The sequence below is a fragment of the Oncorhynchus kisutch genome, unplaced genomic scaffold (assembly GCF_002021735.2).
Source record: "Oncorhynchus kisutch isolate 150728-3 unplaced genomic scaffold, Okis_V2 Okis03b-Okis08b_hom, whole genome shotgun sequence".
In the NCBI taxonomy this organism is placed as follows: Eukaryota; Metazoa; Chordata; class Actinopteri; order Salmoniformes; family Salmonidae; genus Oncorhynchus; species Oncorhynchus kisutch.
In genome coordinates this window covers 7,748,421-7,771,944 of record NW_022261980.1, presented here as the reverse complement: position 1 = coordinate 7,771,944, position 23,524 = coordinate 7,748,421, and the positions used below count along the sequence as shown (strand labels likewise).

General features: G+C 42.5%; 1 protein-coding gene and 8 non-coding genes across 9 annotated transcripts in view; all 9 read left to right on the top strand.

The window, feature by feature from the left end:
* The window catches only part of LOC109876751 (neuronal acetylcholine receptor subunit alpha-7), a 68,785-nt gene that overhangs the window by 38,431 nt on the left and 6,830 nt on the right, over positions 1-23,524 (top strand). Inside the window, exons 6-7 of the mRNA XM_031812948.1 lie at positions 20,291-20,458; positions 21,255-21,449. Coding sequence (XP_031668808.1) covers positions 20,291-20,458; positions 21,255-21,449 — 363 coding nt within the window. The remainder of the gene's footprint in view (positions 1-20,290; positions 20,459-21,254; positions 21,450-23,524) is intronic.
* Positions 224-296, top strand: trnar-acg (transfer RNA arginine (anticodon ACG)). Its single transcript has one exon. It is a non-coding gene; the product is annotated as a tRNA-Arg (tRNA).
* On the top strand, positions 507-578 carry trnae-uuc (transfer RNA glutamic acid (anticodon UUC)). The gene has a single exon. It is a non-coding gene; the product is annotated as a tRNA-Glu (tRNA).
* Positions 1,564-1,636, top strand: trnar-acg (transfer RNA arginine (anticodon ACG)). The gene has a single exon. It is a non-coding gene; the product is annotated as a tRNA-Arg (tRNA).
* On the top strand, positions 1,847-1,918 carry trnae-uuc (transfer RNA glutamic acid (anticodon UUC)). Its single transcript has one exon. It is a non-coding gene; the product is annotated as a tRNA-Glu (tRNA).
* Positions 2,902-2,974, top strand: trnar-acg (transfer RNA arginine (anticodon ACG)). The gene has a single exon. It is a non-coding gene; the product is annotated as a tRNA-Arg (tRNA).
* trnae-uuc (transfer RNA glutamic acid (anticodon UUC)) lies at positions 3,185-3,256 on the top strand. The gene has a single exon. It is a non-coding gene; the product is annotated as a tRNA-Glu (tRNA).
* trnar-acg (transfer RNA arginine (anticodon ACG)) lies at positions 4,239-4,311 on the top strand. Its single transcript has one exon. It is a non-coding gene; the product is annotated as a tRNA-Arg (tRNA).
* On the top strand, positions 4,521-4,592 carry trnae-uuc (transfer RNA glutamic acid (anticodon UUC)). The gene has a single exon. It is a non-coding gene; the product is annotated as a tRNA-Glu (tRNA).

Sequence of the window (23,524 nt, the reverse complement as noted above, 5' to 3'; positions counted from 1 at the left end):
AACAGGAAATGTGACATGTTTTGTAGATTCATAATTTACAAGACTTTTTAAACATTGATACACTTCAAGTTTGCATTTCTTGCTCTGCAGTAAAATTCATGGAACAACAGGAGGATCAAATTAAGATATGCATCTGAAACAGAAAACCAAGGAACCTTGTTGTTGACAGACGCTATGACTGTGTACACTGGTCTAGCTGTGACCTGACTTCAGCTTAGATGTGGGGCCAGTGGCGCAATGGATAACGTGTCTGACTACGGATCAGAAGATTCTAGGTTCGACTCCTGGCTGGCTCAATACTTTATTTAATTGATTGAAATCAAGCTGGGAATGATACTGTATACCTTTCAGTGCTTCTGGCTGTTCTCACTTCAAACACATTTTAGACGGATTTCATCTGGACATTCCCCATCATCTCTGAGAAAAATGATGGAGCTTTGAAATCCAACAGGCATAATGTCAACATTTAAAGATTTGTCTGTGATGTGTATTTTAAGTATGTGTCTTCCCATATGGTCTAGCGGTTAGGATTCCTGGTTTTCACCCAGGTGGCCCGGGTTCAACTCCCGGTATGGGAAAGAATATCTTGTCATTAGGTACGCAGTTGTGTAACAACAGATGCTGCATTTTAACTGGCAGCAGTTTCACACAACACAACAATATTCCCTCAGCAACAGGAAATGTGACATGTTATGTAGATTCAGATTATACAAGGCTTTTTAAACGTTGAATACACTTCATTGCTGCATTTCTTGCTCTGCAGTAAAATTCATGCGACAACAGGAAGATCAAATTAAGATATGCATCTGTAACAGAAATCCCAAGGAACCTTGTCGCTGACAGACACTATGACTGTGTATACTGGCCTAGGTGTGACCTAACTTCAGCTTGGCCGTGCGGCCAGTTTCACAATGGATAACGTGTCTGATAACAGGTCGGAAGATTGAATATTTGACTCCTGTTTGGTTCAAAACTAGATTTATTTGACCAAAATCAAGCTGGGAAAAATACTGTATACTTTTCATTGTGTCTGGCAGTTCTCGATTCAAACACATTTTAGACTGATTTTATATGGGACTTTTCCCAAACATCTCTGAGAAAAAAGATGGAGCTTGTAATTACAACAAGCATCATTTCAATGTTTATGGATTTGTCTGTGATGTTTTTTTTAAGTAACTGTCTTCCCATATGGTCTGGCGTTTAGGATTCCTGGTTTTCGCCCGGGTTGAACTCCCAGTATGGGAAAGAACATCTCGTCATTTGTGATGCACTTGTGTAAGAACAGATACCACATTTTAAATGGCAGCAGAATCACACAACACAACAATATTCCCCAAGCAACAGGAAATGTGACATGTTTTGTAGATTCATAATTTACAAGACTTTTTAAACATTGATACACTTCAAGTTTGCATTTCTTGCTCTGCAGTAAAATTCATGGAACAACAGGAGGATCAAATTAAAGATATGCATCTGAAACAGAAAACCAAGGAACCTTGTTGTTGACAGACGCTATGACTGTGTACACTGGTCTAGCTGTGACCTGACTTCAGCTTAGATGTGGGGCCAGTGGCGCAATGGATAACGTGTCTGACTACGGATCAGAAGATTCTAGGTTCGACTCCTGGCTGGCTCAATACTTTATTTAATTGATTGAAATCAAGCTGGGAATGATACTGTATACCTTTCAGTGCTTCTGGCTGTTCTCACTTCAAACACATTTTAGACGGATTTCATCTGGACATTCCCCATCATCTCTGAGAAAAATGATGGAGCTTTGAAATCCAACAGGCATAATGTCAACATTTAAAGATTTGTCTGTGATGTGTATTTTAAGTATGTGTCTTCCCATATGGTCTAGCGGTTAGGATTCCTGGTTTTCACCCAGGTGGCCCGGGTTCAACTCCCGGTATGGGAAAGAATATCTTGTCATTAGGTACGCAGTTGTGTAACAACAGATGCTGCATTTTAACTGGCAGCAGTTTCACACAACACAACAATATTCCCTCAGCAACAGGAAATGTGACATGTTATGTAGATTCAGATTATACAAGGCTTTTTAAACGTTGAATACACTTCATTGCTGCATTTCTTGCTCTGCAGTAAAATTCATGCGACAACAGGAAGATCAAATTAAGATATGCATCTGTAACAGAAATCCCAAGGAACCTTGTCGCTGACAGACACTATGACTGTGTATACTGGCCTAGGTGTGACCTGACTTCAGCTTGGCCGTGCGGCCAGTTTCACAATGGATAACGTGTCTGATAACAGGTCGGAAGATTGAATATTTGACTCCTGTTTGGTTCAAAACTAGATTTATTTGACCAAAATCAAGCTGGGAAAAATACTGTATACTTTTCATTGTGTCTGGCAGTTCTCGATTCAAACACATTTTAGACTGATTTTATATGGGACTTTTCCCAAACATCTCTGAGAAAAAAGATGGAGCTTGTAATTACAACAAGCATCATTTCAATGTTTATGGATTTGTCTGTGATGTTTTTTTTAAGTAACTGTCTTCCCATATGGTCTGGCGTTTAGGATTCCTGGTTTTCGCCCGGGTTGAACTCCCAGTATGGGAAAGAACATCTTGTCATTTGTGATGCACTTGTGTAAGAACAGATACCACATTTTAAATGGCAGCAGAATCACACAACACAACAATATTCCCAAGCAACAGGAAATGTGACATGTTTTGTAGATTCATAATTTACAAGACTTTTTAAACATTGATACACTTCAAGTTTGCATTTCTTGCTCTGCAGTAAAATTCATGGAACAACAGGAGGATCAAATTAAGATATGCATCTGAAACAGAAAACCAAGGAACCTTGTTGTTGACAGACGCTATGACTGTGTACACTGGTCTAGCTGTGACCTGACTTCAGCTTAGATGTGGGGCCAGTGGCGCAATGGATAACGTGTCTGACTACGGATCAGAAGATTCTAGGTTCGACTCCTGGCTGGCTCAATACTTTATTTAATTGATTGAAATCAAGCTGGGAATGATACTGTATACCTTTCAGTGCTTCTGGCTGTTCTCACTTCAAACACATTTTAGACGGATTTCATCTGGACATTCCCCATCATCTCTGAGAAAAATGATGGAGCTTTGAAATCCAACAGGCATAATGTCAACATTTAAAGATTTGTCTGTGATGTGTATTTTAAGTATGTGTCTTCCCATATGGTCTAGCGGTTAGGATTCCTGGTTTTCACCCAGGTGGCCCGGGTTCAACTCCCGGTATGGGAAAGAATATCTTGTCATTAGGTACGCAGTTGTGTAACAACAGATGCTGCATTTTAACTGGCAGCAGTTTCACACAACACAACAATATTCCCTCAGCAACAGGAAATGTGACATGTTATGTAGATTCAGATTATACAAGGCTTTTTAAACGTTGAATACACTTCATTGCTGCATTTCTTGCTCTGCAGTAAAATTCATGCGACAACAGGAAGATCAAATTAAGATATGCATCTGTAACAGAAATCCCAAGGAACCTTGTCGCTGACAGACACTATGACTGTGTATACTGGCCTAGGTGTGACCTGACTTCAGCTTGGCCGTGCGGCCAGTTTCACAATGGATAACGTGTCTGATAACAGGTCGGAAGATTGAATATTTGACTCCTGTTTGGTTCAAAACTAGATTTATTTGACCAAAATCAAGCTGGGAAAAATACTGTATACTTTTCATTGTGTCTGGCAGTTCTCGATTCAAACACATTTTAGACTGATTTTATATGGGACTTTTCCCAAACATCTCTGAGAAAAAAGATGGAGCTTGTAATTACAACAAGCATCATTTCAATGTTTATGGATTTGTCTGTGATGTTTTTTTAAGTAACTGTCTTCCCATATGGTCTGGCGTTTAGGATTCCTGGTTTTCGCCCGGGTTGAACTCCCAGTATGGGAAAGAACATCTTGTCATTTGTGATGCACTTGTGTAAGAACAGATACCACATTTTAAATGGCAGCAGAATCACACAACACAACAATATTCCCCAAGCAACAGGAAATGTGACATGTTTTGTAGATTCATAATTTACAAGACTTTTTAAACATTGATACACTTCAAGTTTGCATTTCTTGCTCTGCAGTAAAATTCATGGAACAACAGGAGGATCAAATTAAGATATGCATCTGAAACAGAAAACCAAGGAACCTTGTTGTTGACAGACGCTATGACTGTGTACACTGGTCTAGCTGTGACCTGACTTCAGCTTAGATGTGGGCCAGTGGCGCAATGGATAACGTGTCTGACTACGGATCAGAAGATTCTAGGTTCGACTCCTGGCTGGCTCAATACTTTATTTAATTGATTGAAATCAAGCTGGGAATGATACTGTATACCTTTCAGTGCTTCTGGCTGTTCTCACTTCAAACACATTTTAGACGGATTTCATCTGGACATTCCCCATCATCTCTGAGAAAAATGATGGAGCTTTGAAATCCAACAGGCATAATGTCAACATTTAAAGATTTGTCTGTGATGTGTATTTAAGTATGTGTCTTCCCATATGGTCTAGCGGTTAGGATTCCTGGTTTTCACCCAGGTGGCCCGGGTTCAACTCCCGGTATGGGAAAGAATATCTTGTCATTAGGTACGCAGTTGTGTAACAACAGATGCTGCATTTTAACTGGCAGCAGTTTCACACAACACAACAATATTCCCTCAGCAACAGGAAATGTGACATGTTATGTAGATTCAGATTATACAAGGCTTTTTAAACGTTGAATACACTTCATTGCTGCATTTCTTGCTCTGCAGTAAAATTCATGCGACAACAGGAAGATCAAATTAAGATATGCATCTGTAACAGAAATCCCAAGGAACCTTGTCGCTGACAGACACTATGACTGTGTATACTGGCCTAGGTGTGACCTGACTTCAGCTTGGCCGTGCGGCCAGTTTCACAATGGATAACGTGTCTGATAACAGGTCGGAAGATTGAATATTTGACTCCTGTTTGGTTCAAAACTAGATTTATTTGACCAAAATCAAGCTGGGAAAAATACTGTATACTTTTCATTGTGTCTGGCAGTTCTCGATTCAAACACATTTTAGACTGATTTATATGGGACTTTTCCCAAACATCTCTGAGAAAAAAGATGGAGCTTGTAATTACAACAAGCATCATTTCAATGTTTATGGATTTGTCTGTGATGTTTTTGTGTACCCAAGCCACTGTACATGTCCAGGATCAGCTTCCACTCCCCCAATCATAACCTTAACCATTAACTTCACTCTACTCCTGGAAAGAAAGTGTACCAAGCCACTGTACATGTCCAGGATCAGCTTCCACTCCCCCAATCATAACCTTAACCATTAACTTCACTCTACTCCTGGAAAGAAAGTGTACCCAAGCCACTGTACATGTCCAGGATCAGCTTCCACTCCCCCCAATCATAACCTTAACCATTAACTTCACTCTACTCCTGGAAAGAAAGTGTACCCAAGCCACTGTACATGTCCAGGATCAGCTTCCACTCCCCCAATCATAACCTTAACCATTAACTTCACTCTACTCCTGGAAAGAAAGTGTACCCAAGCCACTGTACATGTCCAGGATCAGCTTCCACTCCCCCAATTCATAACCTTAACCATTAACTTCACTCTACTCCTGGAAAGAAAGTGTACCCAAGCCACTGTACATGTCCAGGATCAGCTTCCACTCCCCCAATCATAACCTTAACCATTAACTTCACTCTACTCCTGGAAAGAAAGTGTACCCAAGCCACTGTACATGTCCAGGATCAGCTTCCACTCCCCAATCATAACCTTAACCATTAACTCACTCTACTCCTGGAAAGAAAGTGTACCCAAGCCACTGTACATGTCCAGGATCAGCTTCCACTCCCCCAATCATAACCTTAACCATTAACTTCACTCTACTCCTGGAAAGAAAGTGCTACCAAGCGCGCTTAAGCCCAGCTTGAAGAAATGTATTGACCCGTTGAAGTATCCTGGGGTAAGGAATGATTTTTGGATTCACTCTACTCGTTTCAGTTACCTTGATTTAATGTCAGGTTTCAGGGAAGATGACGCCACAGCGTGAGGCTAGTCTTGCTAGGACTAGACCTCCACTGCACAAGCCAAATGCACAGTCAGTCAATTAGATCAATATCGTGGTAGGAAGGATGTTTTGGCTTTCAAGCACTTTTTTTTATTGTTTCGTCCAACATCCCGGAACCATAATCCAATTTCATCTTTGATATGAGATGATTCTGAAAGCGTCTACCACTATGTTCAATTGACCATCTGTTTCTTTAAATGGGGCAATCTGCAATAGCTACATCCATGTTTGGACTGATGAAATAAATATATGTACCCATTGATTATTTAAGAATATAACTTATAAATGCCCCATGAGCTTAGTTCAACTGTCGTACCCCATTGTAACCCAAAATATATGTTTGTTTTACTCCAATGTTTGTAACAAACACTCTATAGCCTCGAAACATGGTTACAACTATAATTGTGATATCATGGCTGGTCACTCGTTGCATCTATAGCTCTGTATATGAATTTGAGTGGTTGCATTTCTCTAGCCCCACATCCCTCAGCTTTTTAGCGAAACAGTGGCAGGGGGTTTGCTTTGTTATCGTTTCAACTGCTGATTGCCGCTTTTAAAGATATGTCCAGATATGACAATAAACCATACATCAACATTTAACCCAACGTGAGAAAGAAATGCAATTGATTTTGGTTGAGTGGGATTTTTATACAGTACTTATACTGTAAGTGAAATAAACCCCTTTAACCCAATCTAATATTTTCAGATATTTGATATTCGTACTAAGCAGATTTAGCACCATTCTGTCAGTTGAGAAATATTGCTTTGAAATACATGTCTTCATATTATCCAAAATACACTACTTCAATGTTGCCCTATTATTATCTGTCTATTTCTACACTTCTGGGGGCCTGAAATTGGTGCAGAATAATAATAGTAAGAAGAATTACAAAGAAGAAGACGAAAGAAAGATCATTAGAATGCTGTCTTTCATTCCAACCAATACAAGACCACTCCAGTTTTAGTCCCACTTCACTGCAGATTAAATACATTTATTTGTTAGTTTTCTAGCTTGTCCTCGTTTCTTTTCCTCCCACCCAAGAGACCCGACAATCCTCCTGTAACTTCCCTTCAGTCATTCATGATGTATGTCATCATGGTTGCGTCCCAAACAGCCCCCTATTCCCTACATATTCCCTATGTAGATCACATGCACTACTTTTGACTAAGCCTACATCACATGTAGGGAATAGGGTGCCATTCGAGACACAACCATAGTCCCTGAAGATATCAAGAGAACAGTCTGTGGTAAAATCTCATAGAATTGCAACATTCTACCAAGAAGCTGTGGGTGTAAAAACCCAATGTTAAAGGTCAGATTCAGAGGTTTTTATCTCTATCAAATCATTTCTGGGTAACAATTAAGTAACTTACTGTGATAGTTTTCAATTAAACTGGTCAAAAAGAAACAAAAATGGCTTCTTGGCAAAGATTTCTCAAGTAAGAATTCAGTTAGGACTGTCTGGTAGTGGTCTGAGTGGGGAGGGGACAACTGAAAACTAGCTGCTATTGGCAGAGAGGTTTGGAACTCTCTTTCTTATTGTTCTATTAACTCATTCACTGCCTGGTGATGTCACCATAACTCCATACACCAAACAGGCTGAAATGTATTTTTAAACAGCTCTTCTGAAAAAGACTCTGGGCATTCTCATAATTTCACAGTATTATTCCAACCTCATAGTGTTGGAAATATATATATTTTTTAAATGTAGAAATTCACGTTTTTGGACTGCACTGGGCCTTTAAACTACCTTTTTAACTGTGGTTGGCTGAGAAGTAGATTTTTTTCAGTTGCTACAATCTTCAACACTGTCATTCTTATTTCGTCTTCTGACAACACAATAACTACAAGTATTTTTCAGTTTCTGTTTTACTTTGGCTGACAGTCTGATTCCCTAACAAACTAGTTTTATTCATTGAATTACTTCGTATCCATCGAGTGTTTCCTCCATTGCATTGATGTTGATTTGTGATGTGTTTAAAATGCATTCTACATTTTAATTCCACATCAGTGCTGCTTGGTTCATAGATTGGCTCTGTTCATTCTGTAGAATACTATGTGTAGGAATGAGATTGGCTCTGTTCATTCTGTATAATAACATGTGTAGGAATGAGATTGGCTCTGTTCATTCTGTAGAATACTATGTGTAGGAATGAGATTGGCTCTGTTCATTCTGTAGAATACTATGTGTAGGAATGAGATTGGCTCTGTTCATTCTGTATAATAACATGCGTAGGAATGAGATTGGCTCTGTTCATTCTGTATAATAACATGCGCAGGAATGAGATTGGCTCTGTTCATTCTGTATAATAATATGTGTAGGAATGAGATTGTCTCTGTTCATTCTGTATAATAACATGTGTAGGAATGAGATTGGCTCTGTTCATTCTGTATAATAACATGCGCAGGAATGAGATTGGCTCTGTTCATTCTGTATAATAACATGCGCAGGAATGAGATTGGCTCTGTCATTCTTTATAACATTGGCTCTGTTCATTCTGTAGAATACTATGCGTAGGAATGAGATTGGCTCTGTTCATTCTGTATAACATGTGTAGGAATGAGATTGGCTCTGTTCATTCTGTAGAATACTATGCGTAGGAATGAGATTGGCTCTGTTCATTCTGTATAATAACATGTGTAGGAATGAGATTAGCTCTGTTCATTCTTTATAACATGTGTAGGAAAGAGATTAGCTCTGTTCATTCTATATAATAACATGCGCAGGAATGAGATTGGCTCTGTTCATTCTGTAGAATACTATGCGTAGGAATGAGATTGGCTCTGTTCATTCTGTATAACATGTGTAGGAATGAGATTGGCTCTGTTCATTCTGTATAATAACATGCATAGGATTGAGTTCACTCTGCTGGTTCACTCTGCTTTTGTCAGAGGTCTGGGAAGTGAGAAGATACTGTAGTGTAAGTAATGTCTGACCAATCCCTTAATATACTGTAGTGTAGGCAGAGCCGGTCCTGTCCTCCCTGGGGCCCTAAGCAACATTCTGCTAAGGGGCCCTCCTACCTGACCCGAGAGAACATGTCAACCATTTACCATTGCCACACAGTCCCACCTGACACTTCAGTGCTCCCAGTACAATCCTCCCTCCTTTAAAACAGTTTGCTCCATCTGTCGGTCTAAGAATAAGTAGACCTATACAGAACAGACTGAGGTATAAACAAGCCATATTTATTTAACAAAATATTTTCTATAGAATCTTAAGATAAGTGTATATTAACATTAACATAAATAAGAAATGATAGAAAATATAGAAAATAACAAAATATAACACTGAGCTTTGGCTCTGCTGCCTGGTAATTAGTCCAGTCCTCACAATATTATACAATTAGCTTTGTCTATACAATGTAAACATAAGCCTATAGGCTCTGGCTGCAGCTATATGTCTCAAATAGTCAAGTAAAACCTACAGTTGAAGTCGGAGGTTTACATACACGTAGGTTGTAGTCATTAAAACTCGTTTTTCAACCACTCCAAATGTTTTGGTAACAAAATATAGTTTTGGCAAGTCGGTTAGGACATCTACTTTGTGCATGACTGTCACGCCCTGGTCAAAATATTTTGTGTTTATCTTTATGTATTTGGTCAGGCCAGGGTGTGGCATGGGGTTTTTGTATTGGGGTGTGTTTTGTCTTGGGGTTTTGGTGTTAGTATTGGGATTGTAGCGTAGTGGGTTATCTAGCAAGGTCTATGGCTGTCTGGAGTGGTTCTCAATTAGAGGCAGGTGTTTATCGTTGTCTCTGATTGGGAACCATATTTAGGCAGCCATATTCTTTGAGTTTGTCGTGGGTGATTGTCCTATCTGTCCTATGTGTACTCTCTGTTAGTTTGCACAAGTATAGGCTGTTTTCGGTTTTCGTTTATGTTTTTGTAGTGTTCGTGTTTAGTCGTGTTTACGTTTGTTTAAATAAACATGGATCGCAATCGACACGCTGCAGTTTGGTCCGACTCTCCTTCATCACAACTAGAAAGCCGTAACAATGACACAAGTTATTTTTCCAACAATTGTTTACAGACAGATTAATTCACTTATAATTCACTGTATCACAATTCCAGTGGGTCAGAAGTTTACATACACTAAGTTGACTGTGTCTTTAAACAGCTTGGAAACTTCCAGAAAATTATGTCATGGCTATAGAAGCTTCTGATAGGCTATTTTACATAATTTGAGTCAATTGGAGGTGTACCTGTGGATGTATTTCAAGGCCTACCTTCAAACTCAGTGCCTCTTTGCTTGACATCATGGGAAAATCTAAAGAAATCAGACCTCAGAAAAAAATTGTAGACCTCCACAAGTCTGGTTCATACTTGGGAGCAATTTCCAAACGCCTGAAGGTACCACGTTCATCTGTACAAACAAGTACAAGTACGCAAGTATAAACACCATGGGACCACGCAGCCGTCATACCGCTCAGGAAGGAGCTGCATTCTGTCTCCTAGAGATGAACATACTTTGGTGTGAAAAGTACAAATCAATCCCAGAACAACAGCAAAAGACCTTGTGAAGATGCTGGAGGAAACAGGGTTAAAAGCATCTATATCCACAGTAAAACAAGTCCTATTTCGACATAACCTGAAAGGCCGCTCAGCAAGGAAGAAGCCACCGCTCCAAAACCACCATTGTTTTGTTTGGAGGAAAAAGAGGGAGGCTTGCAAGCCAAAGAACACCATCCCAACTGTGAAGCACGGGGGTGGCAGCATCATGTTGTGGGGGTGCTTTGCTGCAGGAAGGACTGGTGCACTTCACAAAATAGGTGGTATCATGAGGAGGGAAAATTATGTGGATATATTAAAGCAACATCTGAAGCATCTGTCTGGAAGTTAAAGCTTGGTCGCAAATAGGTCTTCCAAATGGACAATGACCCCAAGCATACTTCCAAAGTTGGCCCATCTAAAGCAATTGGCCAAAATTCACCCAACTAATTGTGGGAAGCTTGTGGAAGGCTACCTGAAACGTTTGACCCAAGTTAAACAATGCTACCAAATACTAATTGTGTGTATGTAAACTTCTGACCCACTGAGAATGTGATGAAAGCAATAAAAGCTGAAATAAATCCTTCTCTCTACTATGATTCTTATATTTCACATTCTTAAAACAAAATGGTGATCCTAACTGACCTAAGATAGGGAATTTTTACTAGGATTAAATGTCAGGAATTGTGAAAATTTTTATGTATTTGGCTATGGTGTATGTAAACCTCCGACTTCAACTGTATACAGCTATGTGATTAACTTTGGTTCCCTCTACAGCCTGGGCATTTTCAGCATTAGCATGGGCACCAGTCTGTCTGGGCACCAGTCTGTCTGGGCACCAGTCTGTCTGGGCACCAGTCTGTCTGGGCACCAGTCTGTCTGGAAGAAATTGAGAAACTATCTCACATAGTTACGCAGTTATTTACATAAATGCACATCTGCTATAAAATCTTAAATGTTAAGTGTGTAAACATTTTAATGTTTTAATTAAAATCTTACCATCAAAATATTCCTCTTCTGCACTTTCTTGAGGCAAAATCATCAACGATGTCATCATAGGACATGTGATTCCCCACGTCATGATTTATACTCATAATGGCCAGACCACTCAAACTTTCCTGTGACATGAAAGACCTCAGGTAGCTTTTGATGAGCTTTCATTTTGAAAAGGTTAGGATAGAGTTCCTCAAGGTTGTTCTCACAGAGACAGGAAAGCAGCTCAAAGGCAGTCAGTCATCTTGTCTGATGGCAGATCAGGTACATTCTGAATCTCATGTGCCAGATCCATTCCACTGATGTCACAGACATCTCTGAAGTTTAGAGTGTTTTCAACTTCCATGCAGTGAGCCTTTAAAGATTCACTGGACATCTGAGAGGCAGTGCTGAAGTTCAGCAGCACTCCATATTTGGTTTTCACGAACACATATTTGTGTTTTAAATCTCTCATCCATGGATGTCACAGCAGACTCAACCACAATGTTGAAGTAGTTGACATCAAGGTTTTTCAGTGCATCAGTCCCTGGTTCATCAGGAGCCTCATAGCTGAAATGTCTCTTGCTGTTTCCCAGTCTCTCATCTTTCAAAACAGCCTCCACATTCATTTCTTCACAAATGCATTTGGCTGTTGTCTGGGCCTCAGAGAATCCAGTTTCCCAGTATGTAGTGAGGGAGGCCTTTGCCTTTGAGATTACATTTACTGTGACCTCCAACTGCATTGAGGGGGATTGGAGGAGCTTGTTCACCTTGTTTGTCATTGTCAGTATCTCACACCATACGACACAGCAAATCAAAAAGCGGTTGGACCCAACTTCCTCTGCAAGTGCTCGTGCCTCCACAGGATCGTTGATCGTCTGTCTGGCTTCCGGTAATGCCTCCCGAACCTCAGAAGCCTGATACCTGATTGCATGAACACTTTGGAACCTACTCTCCCATCTTGTCACTATCAGACTTCACGGTTATGTTCACGTGTTTCTTCAAAACACTCCATCTTTTTGTGCCAGCTGAAAAGAAGGTGAAGCTCTTTCACTAATGCCCAAAAACCCAACTGCATCTTTTGAAGATTTGGCAGCATCTGCAATGACAAGGTTTAGAGTATGTGCTCCACATGGGATGAACACGGCTCTGGGATGTTTTTTTGCAGTCTGGCTTTACTCCTTGGTGCTTGCCTTTCTTGTTGGTCTCATTATCATAAGCTCGCCCTCTGCAATCTTCAAATGGAATCTTGAGCTCGTTCAGCTTATCTAAGATGACAGTGGACAGATCCAAGCCTGTTGTAACCTCAACATTCACAAAGCCGAGGAAGTCATCCTTGATCTCTGGCTTTCCCTTTAAAGCCACGCTTCTCAGAATAATGAATATTTGCTCCTGGTGACTAATGTCAGGTGTACAGTCCAAGATAATGAAGATGTACTTTGAGTCTCTTACTTGAGTCACTATTGCTTCCAGAATCTTGTCACTCACAGTCTGTATCATCTCATTCTTTGTGCGCTTCCCAAGGTAATGAGCATGTGTCTCTCCATCTTTAATTTTGTTAAGATGATTTTCCATAACGGGGTCAAAAAAAAAATTCAGCCTATTTTAGGAAGTTTCCATTATCTGGTTGGAAGAGTTTGTCTGATGAACCCCTGAGAATGCTAGGTTTATTTCAGCCAGAGATTAGGTGATACTTATTTAACATGTAAGGACATCCTGCAATCTCTTTCTTTCAGCCTCCAAAACTGTCATTTGTCTCTGGTCAAGAGTCTGTCCCCGACTTAGGCGCAGATCAAGTTCTCTCCACTGGGTCTGTCATAGTATTTGCTGAAGCTGGCTGTACTGGGTCTGTGTTAGTACTTGCTGAAGCTGGCTGTACTGGGTCTGTGTTAGTACTTGCTGAAGCTGGCTGTACTGAGTCTGTGTTAGTATTTGCTGAAGCTGGCTGTACTGGGTCTGTGTTAGTATTTGCTGAAGCTGGCTGTACTGGGTCTGTGTTAGTACTTGCTGAAGCCAGCTGTACTGGGTCTGTGTTAGTATTTGCTGAAGCCAGCTGTACTGGGTCTGTGTTAGTATTTGCTGAAGCTGGCTGTACTGGGTCTGTGTTAGTACTTGCTGAAGCTGGCTGTACTGGGTCTGTGTTAGTACTTGCTGAAGCTGGCTGTACTGGGTCTGTGTTAGTATTTGCTGAAGCTGGCTGTACTGGGTCTGTGTTAGTACTTGCTGAAGCCAGCTGTACTGGGTCTGTGTTAATATTTGCTGAAGCCAGCTGTACTGGGTCTGTGTTAGTATTTGCTGAAGCTGGCTGTACTGGGTCTGTGTTAGTACTTGCTGAAGCCAGCTGTACTGGGTCTGTGTTAGTATTTGCTGAAGCTGGCTGTACTGGGTCAGTGTTAGCACAGAGGTTGCTGCTGGAAAGCGCAAGTTTCATTTTGTGCACTCGCTTATGAACTCATGTTCACGCGCGACACGGTTATCTTTTCCGAGCTGCAGTTTATAAACAGCGTTGCCCGTTGGCGTTTATCAAACATAATAAATAGTTGCATTTCACTCTCACTTTTGTCAGGCACAAAGCAGAACACAGCCCTGGAAGTGGCTGGCAAGCAAGCAAGACACAGACAGAACAAGAGATGCACTGCCCAGCTAGGTTAGCAAGACAGACAGACTAGAGAGAGATGCACTGCCCAGTTAGGTTAGCAAGACACACAGACTAGAGAGAGATGCACTGCCCAGCTAGGTTAGCAAGACAGACAGACTAGAGAGAGATGCACTGCCCAGCTAGGTTAGCAAGACAGACAGACTAGAGAGAGATGCACTGCCCAGCTAGTTTAGCAAGACAGACAGACTAGAGAGAGATGCACTGCCCAGCTAGGTTAGCAAGACAGACAGACTAGAGAGAGATGCACTGCCCAGCTAGGTTAGCAAGACAGACAGACTAGAGAGAGATGCACTGCCCAGCTAGGTTAGCAAGACAGACAGACTAGAGAGAGATGCACTGCCCAACTAGGTTAGCAAGTCAGACAGACTAGAGAGAGATGCACTGCCCAGCTAGGTTAGCAAGACAGACAGACTAGAGAGAGATGCACTGCCCAGCTAGGTTAGCAAGACAGACAGACTATAGAGAGATGCGCTGCAAGCTAGCACATCAACTTAACGTTACTGTTATTTGCTGATAAACTTGGAGAGGAGAGAACACATGTTTACCTGATTGCTGTTCCTGCAATTCACTTACATTGTCACGTCCTGACCTTAGTTCCTTTTTTATGTCTCTGTTTTAGGTTAATCAGGGCGTGAGTTGGGGTGGGCATTCTATGTTTTGTAGTTCTATGTGTTTGGCCTTGTATGGTTCCCAATCAGAGGCAGCTGTCAATCGTTGTCTCTGATTGAGAACCATACTGAGCTCAAGCCTGTTTTCCCACTATGGTTTGTGGGTAGTTATTTTCCGTTTCAGTGTTTGCACCATACGGGACTGTTTCGGTTTTCATTTATTCTCTTGTTCTTTTGTATTTTGTATTCATTCTTGATTAAAAGGTATTATGGATACGTACCACGCTGCACTTTGGTCCTCCTCTCCTTCCACCAACGAAAATCGTTACAGAACTACCCACCAAAAAAGGACCAAGCAGCGTGGTAACTAGGAGCAGCGTGGAAAGGACTCATGGACATGGGAGGACATTCTGGACGGGAAGTGTTCCTACACATGGGAGGAGATCCTAGCTGGAAGGGATCGCCTCGCATGGGAACAGGTGGAGGCAACCAGGAGAGCGGAGGCAGCAGGTAGAGGGAGCCAGCGATTTGAGGGAACACGGCTGGCAAGGCAGCCCCAAAAATGTATTGGGGGGGTCACACGGGGAGATTGGCGAAGTCAGGTAGGAGACCTGAGCCAACTCCCCGTGCTTGCCATGGCGAGAGAGTGACCGGGCAGGCACCGTGTTATGTGGTGAAGCGCACAGTGTCCCCAGTGCGCACGCATAGCCCGGTGCGCTACATCGCAGCTCCTCGAATCGTCCGGGCTAGAGTGGGCATTGAGCCAGGAGGGATGATGCCGGCTCAGGGCATCTGGTCTCCAGTGCGTCTCCTCGGCCCGGGTTATACGGCACCAGCCCTACGCACGGTGTCCCCGGTTCGCCAGCCCAGCCCAGTGCAGTCTGTTCCAACTCTCCGCACTTGCCGGGCTACAGGGGGGATCAAGTAAAGACAGGTTGTGCAGGCTCGTTGCTCGAGACCTCCAGTGCACCTCCACGGCCCAGTGCATCCGGTGCCTCGGCCAAGGAAGAGGCCGCCTGTATGTCTCCCCAGCCTGGTGAGTCCTGTGCCTGCTCCCAGAACCAAGTCTGTCCTGAGCTGCCAGAGCCGTCCGTCTGTCCGGAGCTGCCAGAGCCGCCTGTCAGTCTGGAGCTGCCAGAGCCACCCGTCAGTCCGGAGCTGCCAGAACCGCCCGTCAGTCCGGAGCTGCCAGAGCCGCCCGTCAGTCCGGAGCCGCCAGAGCCGTCCGTCAGTCCGGAGCCGCCAGAGCCGTCCGTCAGTCCGGAGCCGCCAGAGCCGCCCGTCACTCCGGAGCCGCTCGCCTGTCAGCCACGCCAGAGCCTCCCGCCTGTCCGGCGCCGTCAGAGTCTCCCGCCTGTCCAGAGCCGCCAGAGTCTCCCGCCTGTCCGGAGCCGCCGAGTCTCCCGCCTGTCCGGAGCCGCCAGAGTCTCCCGCCTGTCCGGAGCCGCCAGAGTCTGCCCCCTGTCCGGAGCCGCCAGAGTCTCCCTTTTATTCGGGGCCCGCGGTAAGAGTCCCCAGTTCGGGGTCGGCGGCGAGGGTCGCCACCTAAGTGGGCCAAGACTAAGGTGGAGTGGGGTCTATGTCCCGCACCAGAGCCACCACCGCAGTGAAATGCCCACCCAGACCCTCCCCTATAGGTTCAGGTTTTGCGTCCGGAGTCCGCACCTTTGGGGGGGGGGGTACTGTCACGTTCTGACCTTAGTTCCTTTTCATGTCTCTATTTTGGTTTGGTCAGGGGGTGAGTTGGGGTGGGAATTCTATGTTTTTCATTCTATGTTTTGTATTTCTGTGTTTGGCCTGGTATGGTTCCCAATCAGAAGCAGCTGTCTATCTTTGTCTCTGATTGAGAACCATACATAGGTAGCCTGTTCCCACCTGTGTTTGTGGGTAGTTGTTTTCTGTTTTGTGTATTGCACCTTGCGGAACTGTTCGTTTGTTGTTTTTGTTCTAGTGTTCGTATTTATTAAACATATTATGAATACTTACCACGCTGCACCTTGGTCCTCTTCTCCTTATCCCGACGACATTCGTTACATATAGGGCCGCCCGGCTCTGAGTGTAGGTTCTGTCTGCCCAAGACCCTTAATATACTGTAGTGTAGGTGCTGTCTAACCAAGCCCCTTAATATACTATAGAGTAGGTGCTGTCTGACCAAGCCCCTTAATATACTATAGAGTAGGTGCTGTCTGACCAAGCCCTTAATATACTGTAGTGTAGGTGCTGTCTGACCAAGCCCCTTAATATACTATAGAGTAGGTGCTGTCTGACCAAGCCCTTACTGAACCAGAACTATCAAGACACACAGCGTCAAAAGAGCCATGACACTGTCTTATCAACTCCGCTCCTCGGACACACACACACACACACACACACAGAGAGAGAGACTGACAGACACGTGAGTTTACCATGTGAGTACGTCCTCAACCTGTCAGTGTGGGTGATTACTGTTCTGTTCCCTCTTACGTTTCCCTTACTGTAAGACAACACTGGGTCTTTGTAGCATCCAAATATATGGCTGGAAATAGCTCATTACTAGATTTCCTCTGAATTGATAGTGGCGTTGTGGACAAATTGCTTCCTAACTTTTCAAAATGAACACTTGTTCAATCAGACAAACCATTATGGCACAAAGCTTTATCAATGCTTTACTGCACAAGAAAGCCATCGGGTAAGACCACAATGGTTGAGCAGTATGAGTGAAGAGACAGGCAGAAACGGTGTAGAGAAGATCAGTGTTCAGAACCAAATGACATTTTGGGGCGTTTGTCTTCGTGGGCCGGTCTCCATTGCATGTCAATGGAAAACCATTTTGCACTGCCTTCTCTTTTATGGCCTTTGTCTCCCGCCAGAGAGTTGTTTTCTCATCCTCTAATAGTTTTCTTCAATAAAGATGAAGATGTTTTATGCCTGTCTTTCTCATGATAGATTACTGGGCACTCATCCCTATTTCTCTGATTTGAGTTCTCTGTTGTGGTGTATAGGACTGTCTTTACTGTTGTTGTGGTGTATAGGACTGTCTTTACTGTTGTTGTGGTGTATGGACTGTCTTTACTGTTGTTGTGGTGTATAGGACTGCCTTTACTGTTGTTGTGGTGTATGGGACTGTATTTACTGTCGTTGTGGTGCATAGGAGTGTCTTTACTGTTGTTATGGTGTATGGGACTGTCTTTACTGTTGTTGTGGTATATGTGACTGTTGTTGTGGTGTATAGGACTGTCTTTACTGTTGTTGTGGTGTATAGGACTGTTGTTGTGGTATATAGGACTGTTGTTTACTGTTGTTGTGGTGTATATGACTGTTGTGGTGTATAGTACTGTCTTTACTGTTGTTGTGGTATATACAGTGCCTTGCGAAAGTATTCGACCCCCTTGAACTTTGCGACCTTTTGCCACATTTCAGGCTTCAAACATGAAGATATAAAACTGTATTTTTTTGTGAAGAATCAACAACAAGTGGGACACAATTATGAAGTGGAACGACATTTATTGGATATTTCAAACTTTTTTAACAAATCAAAAACTGAAAAATTGGGCGTGCAAAATTATTCAGCCCCTTTACTTTCAGTGCAGCAAACTCTCTCCAGAAGTTCAGTGAGGATCTCTGAATGATCCAATGTTGACCTAAATGACTAATGATGATAAATACAATCCACCTGTGTGTAATCAAGTCTCCGAATAAATGCACCTGCACTGTGATAGTCTCAGAGGTCCGTTAAAAGCGCAGAGAGCATCATGAAGAACAAGGAACACACCAGGCAGGTCCGAGATACTGTTGTGAAGAAGTTTAAAGCCGGATTTGGATACAAAAAGATTTCCCAAGCTTTAAACATCCCAAGGAGCACTGTGCAAGCGATAGTATTGAAATGGAAGGAGTATCAGACCACTGCAAATCTACCAAGACCTGGCCGTCCCTCTAAACTTTCAGCTCATACAAGGAGAAGACTGATCAGAGATGCAGCCAAGAGGCCCATGATCAATCTGGATGAACTGCAGAGATCTACAGCTGAGGTGGGAGACTCTGTCCATAGGACAACAATCAGTCGTATATTGCACAAATCTGGCCTTTATGGAAGAGTGGCAAGAAGAAAGCCATTTCTTAAAGATATCCATAAAAAGTGTCGTTTAAAGTTTGCCACAAGCCACCTGGGAGACACACCAAACATGTGGAAGAAGGTGCTCAGGTCAGATGAAACCAAAATTTTACTTTTTGGCAACAATGCAAAACGTTATGTTTGGCGTAAAAGCAACACAGCTCATCACCCTGAACACACCATCCCCACTGTCAAACATGGTGGTGGCAGCATCATGGTTTGGGCCTGCTTTTCTTCAGCAGGGACAGGGAAGATGGTTAAAATTGATGGGAAGATGGATGGAGCCAAATACAGGACCATTCTGGAAGAAAACCTGATGGAGTCTGCAAAAGACCTGAGACTGGGACAGAGATTTGTCTTCCAACAAGACAATCATCCAAAACATAAAGCAAAATCTACAATGGAATGGTTCAAAAATAAACATATCCAGGTGTTAGAATGGCCAAGTCAAAGTCCAGACCTGAATCCAATCGAGAATCTGTGGAAAGAACTGAAAACTGCTGTTCACAAATGCTCTCCATCCAACCTCACTGAGCTCGAGCTGTTTTGCAAGGAGGAATGGGAAAAAATGTCAGTCTCTCGATGTGCAAAACTGATAGAGACATACCCCAAGCGACTTACAGCTGTAATCGCAGCAAAAGGTGGCGCTACAAAGTATTAACTTAAGGGGGCTGAATAATTTTGCACGCCCAATTTTTCAGTTTTTGATTTGTTAAAAAAGTTTGAAATATCCAATAAATGTCGTTCCACTTCATGATTGTGTCCCACTTGTTGTTAATTCTTATTTTACCTTTGTTGTGGTGTATAGGACTGTCTTTACTGTGGTTGTGGTGTATAGGACTGTTGTGGTGTATAGGACTGTTGTGGTGTATAGGACTGTTGTTGTGGTGTATAGGACTGTTGTGGTGTATAGGATTGTCTTTACTGTTGTTGTGGTGTATAGTACTGTCTTTACTGTTGTTGTGGTGTATAGGACTGTCTTTACTGTTGATATGGTGTATAGGACTGTTGTTGTGGTGTATAGGACTGTTGTGGTGTATAGGATTGTCTTTACTGTTGTTGTGGTGTCTTCACTGTTGTTGTGGTGTATAGGACTGTTGTTGTGATGTATAGGATTGTCTTTACTGTTGTTGTGGTGTATAGTATTGTCTTTACTGTGGTTGTGGTGTATAGGACTGTTGTTGTGGTGTATAGGATTGTCTTTACAGTTGTTGTGGTGTATAGGACTTTGTCTTTCATATCTTTATACCCTTTATCTCTCTAGCTCTAACTTTTGTTTCTCCCTCTCTCTCTCTCTCTCTCTCTCTCTCTCCATCCCTCCCATTTATCCCCCTCTCTTTCTCTCCTCATGTTTCTCTCCCCTCTCCTCTTCATGTTCCAACACAGGCATCTTCAAGAGCACCTGCTACATCGATGTGCGCTGGTTTCCCTTTGATCTCCAGAGGTGTGACCTGAAATTTGGCTCTTGGACCTATGGGGGCTGGTCTCTGGACCTACAGATGATCGAGGCAGATATCACAGGTTACATCCCCAACGGAGAGTGGGACCTAGTCGGTAAGAGTTAGTGGCTGGCCAGTATTGGACAAGATATTGTCATCACAAAACCTGGGTTCTGATGGCAAGGTTGTTTGGAAGACTGTGCTGCCAGTCCTGTATGGGCCATATACCGTTATTCTTCTTACAGTATCTGTTTTGGACAAAAGTCTCTAAATTACAATATTACATCAAATGATTACAATAACTGTTTTGAACAAGCATGGAAGTTTGGGATAACTCACAAATATACCCAGACTATATTTTTTTAAATGTTGAGTTTAACTTTCAAACTCGATGGTCAAACTATAAAAGCTAGATCCTGTATGTATGATTGATCACATTTAAATAAAATAGGAGAATTCATTTTAAAGGCTTTTCCTCAGCAGTACAGATCTTTAGTGATATTGGCTTCTACGGAATCCCTGGCAAATTGACTAATGTGTTTACAAGAGAGGGGTTCTAATGAAATGCTTCTACGGAATCCCTGGCAAATTGACTAATGTGTTTACAAGAGAGGGGTTCTAATGAAATGCCATCCCAGTGCTGAATATAGTTTTTCTTGCATGTTGAACTGCTTATAAAAAAAATGGCAGACACTATTACTGTGATGGGGAACTGATGAAAACTAACAGGACCATTTGATTCAGGGTCAAACTCCCAACACCTTTAACTTACAAAAGTTTCCTTATTGTGAAACACCATTCATTTGCCTGGGGAAAAAATACATCCATTACTGCAAATCATCACAACCCAAATTGAGTCCTCAAACTGTAATTGACTTCCTATATTGTTGTCTTCCTGGTGTATGATACAGAGGTGCCGGGGCGCAGAAACGAGCGCTTCTACGACTGTTGTAAGGAGCCTTACCCTGACGTAACCTTTACCGTGGTGATGCGTAGACGTACCCTCTACTATGGCCTCAACCTCCTCATCCCATGTGTTCTCATCTCCACCTTGGCCCTGCTTGTCTTCCTACTGCCTGCAGACTCTGGGGAGAAGATATCACTGGGTCAGCTACGTGGGTTGGTGGGTGGGTGGGTGGATGGGTGGGTGGGTGGGTGGGTGGATGGGTGGGTGGGTGGATGGGTGGGTGGGTGGGTGGATGGTTGGGTGGGTGGGTGGGTGGGTGGGTGGGTGGATGGTTGGGTGGATGGATGGATGGATGGATGGATGGATGGATGGATGGATGGATGGATGGATGGATGGATGGATGGATGGATGGATGGATGGATGGGTGGATTACTACTATTGGACATTAAACATAAATAGGTTATTAAATCAACAACTGTAACTAGCGGTGTGGGGTTGTCATCTAAGGAGTTCTCATTGTGACAAATTCTAAAATGAAAGTACAAACATCATGATATTAATTGATGTCGATTTGTGTGGAAATTAAGCATATATTTAGGATAGCTAGGATCAACCCAGCTTGGGGCAATCTAGCTTGGGGCGGCAGGGTAGCCTAGTGGTTAGAGCGTTGGACTAGTAACTGAAAGTTTGCAAGTTTAAATCCCCGAGCTGACAAGGTACAAATCTGTTGTTCTGCCCCTGAACAGGCAATTAACCCACTGTTCCTAGACCGTCATTGAAAATAAGAATTTGTTCTTAACTGACTTGTTAAATTAAAATAAAATTAAAACCTACATGCCAGGCAAGACACCCTATACTTCTTATTATTTTGAGTTTATAACTCAGTATTCACTCAATCCTCACTGAGGGAAACCAGCCACTGGAAAAATATTCATGAAAAGCTCCAGCAGTTGGTCATCAAGCAAATTCTTATTCACCTTTCAGAAGTCAGGCTTCAGTCTCCAGATTACTCTGATTTATCATTCAGTGCTAAGAGAATCATATTGAACATCCTATTTCCATCTCTCAGAACCTGGCTGAGTGCTGACTGTTGGCTTCGAGCTGTATAAGGCATCAAGGCGATTTATGTATGTCTACACGTCTCGTTGGAAAGATTAGGAGCCTGCAATGGAGATGGTTTCCTTAATTAACCCAGTGTTTCTCCAAAAGAGCTGTGTGTGTGTGTGTGTGTGTGTGTGGCAGCTGCTTGGGTGTCTAGAGGGGTGATGGGGAAAGCAGGAAATGTGTTTGATGTAGTCAGTCAAACTTCAAAGGAATAAAAAAACATCTTGCTGTAATATATGATTTAATGCTGCCATGTTGTTTTTAGTACAGTATTTACACACTATGCAACATGAAAGATTTATGAATCAAACTTAGTTGAAAGTGTGACCATCTCAAAACACCATCTGCCTTTATGATCAAGACTTACTGTATCAACCAACCAACACCATTATCTGTCAGCCTTTTTAGAAGTGATCAATGCACAACGGAAGATGTATTCAGCTTCAGTTCCTACTGAGGAGACTGTCATGGCTGACTTGAACAGAGACAGGGACTGTTGATCAGGGGAAAGAGAGACATGAATATCCAGGCAGGGTCAACACTGCTGTTGTCTTTATGGTCCTTGGGGGTGCAGTGAACACACCTGCCAACATTAACTTGTGTCTCAAATGGAACCCTATTCCCTTTAGAGTGCACAACTCTTGAACCCTATTCCCTTTATAGTGCACTACTATTGAACCCTATTCCCTTATAGTGCACTACTATTGAACCCTATTCCCTTTATAGTGCACTACTATTGAACCCTATTTCCTTTCTAGTGCACTACTATTGAACCCAATTCCCTTATAGTGCACTACTATTGAACGCTATTCCCTTTATAGTGCACTACTATTGAACCCTATTCCCTTATAGTGCACTACTATTGAACCCTATTCCCTTTATAGTGCACTACTATTGAACCCTATTCCCTTTATAGTGCACAACTATTGAACCCTATTTCCTTTATAGTGCACTACTATTGAACCCTATTCCCTTTATAGTGCACTACTATTGAACCCTATTCCCTTTATAGTGCACTACTATTGAACCCTATTCCCTTTATAGTGCACTACTATTGAACCCTATTCCCTTTATAGTGCACTACTATTGAACCCTATTCCCTTTATAGTGCACTACTAATGAACCCTATTCCCTTTATAGTGCACTACTATTGAACCCTATTCCCTTTAT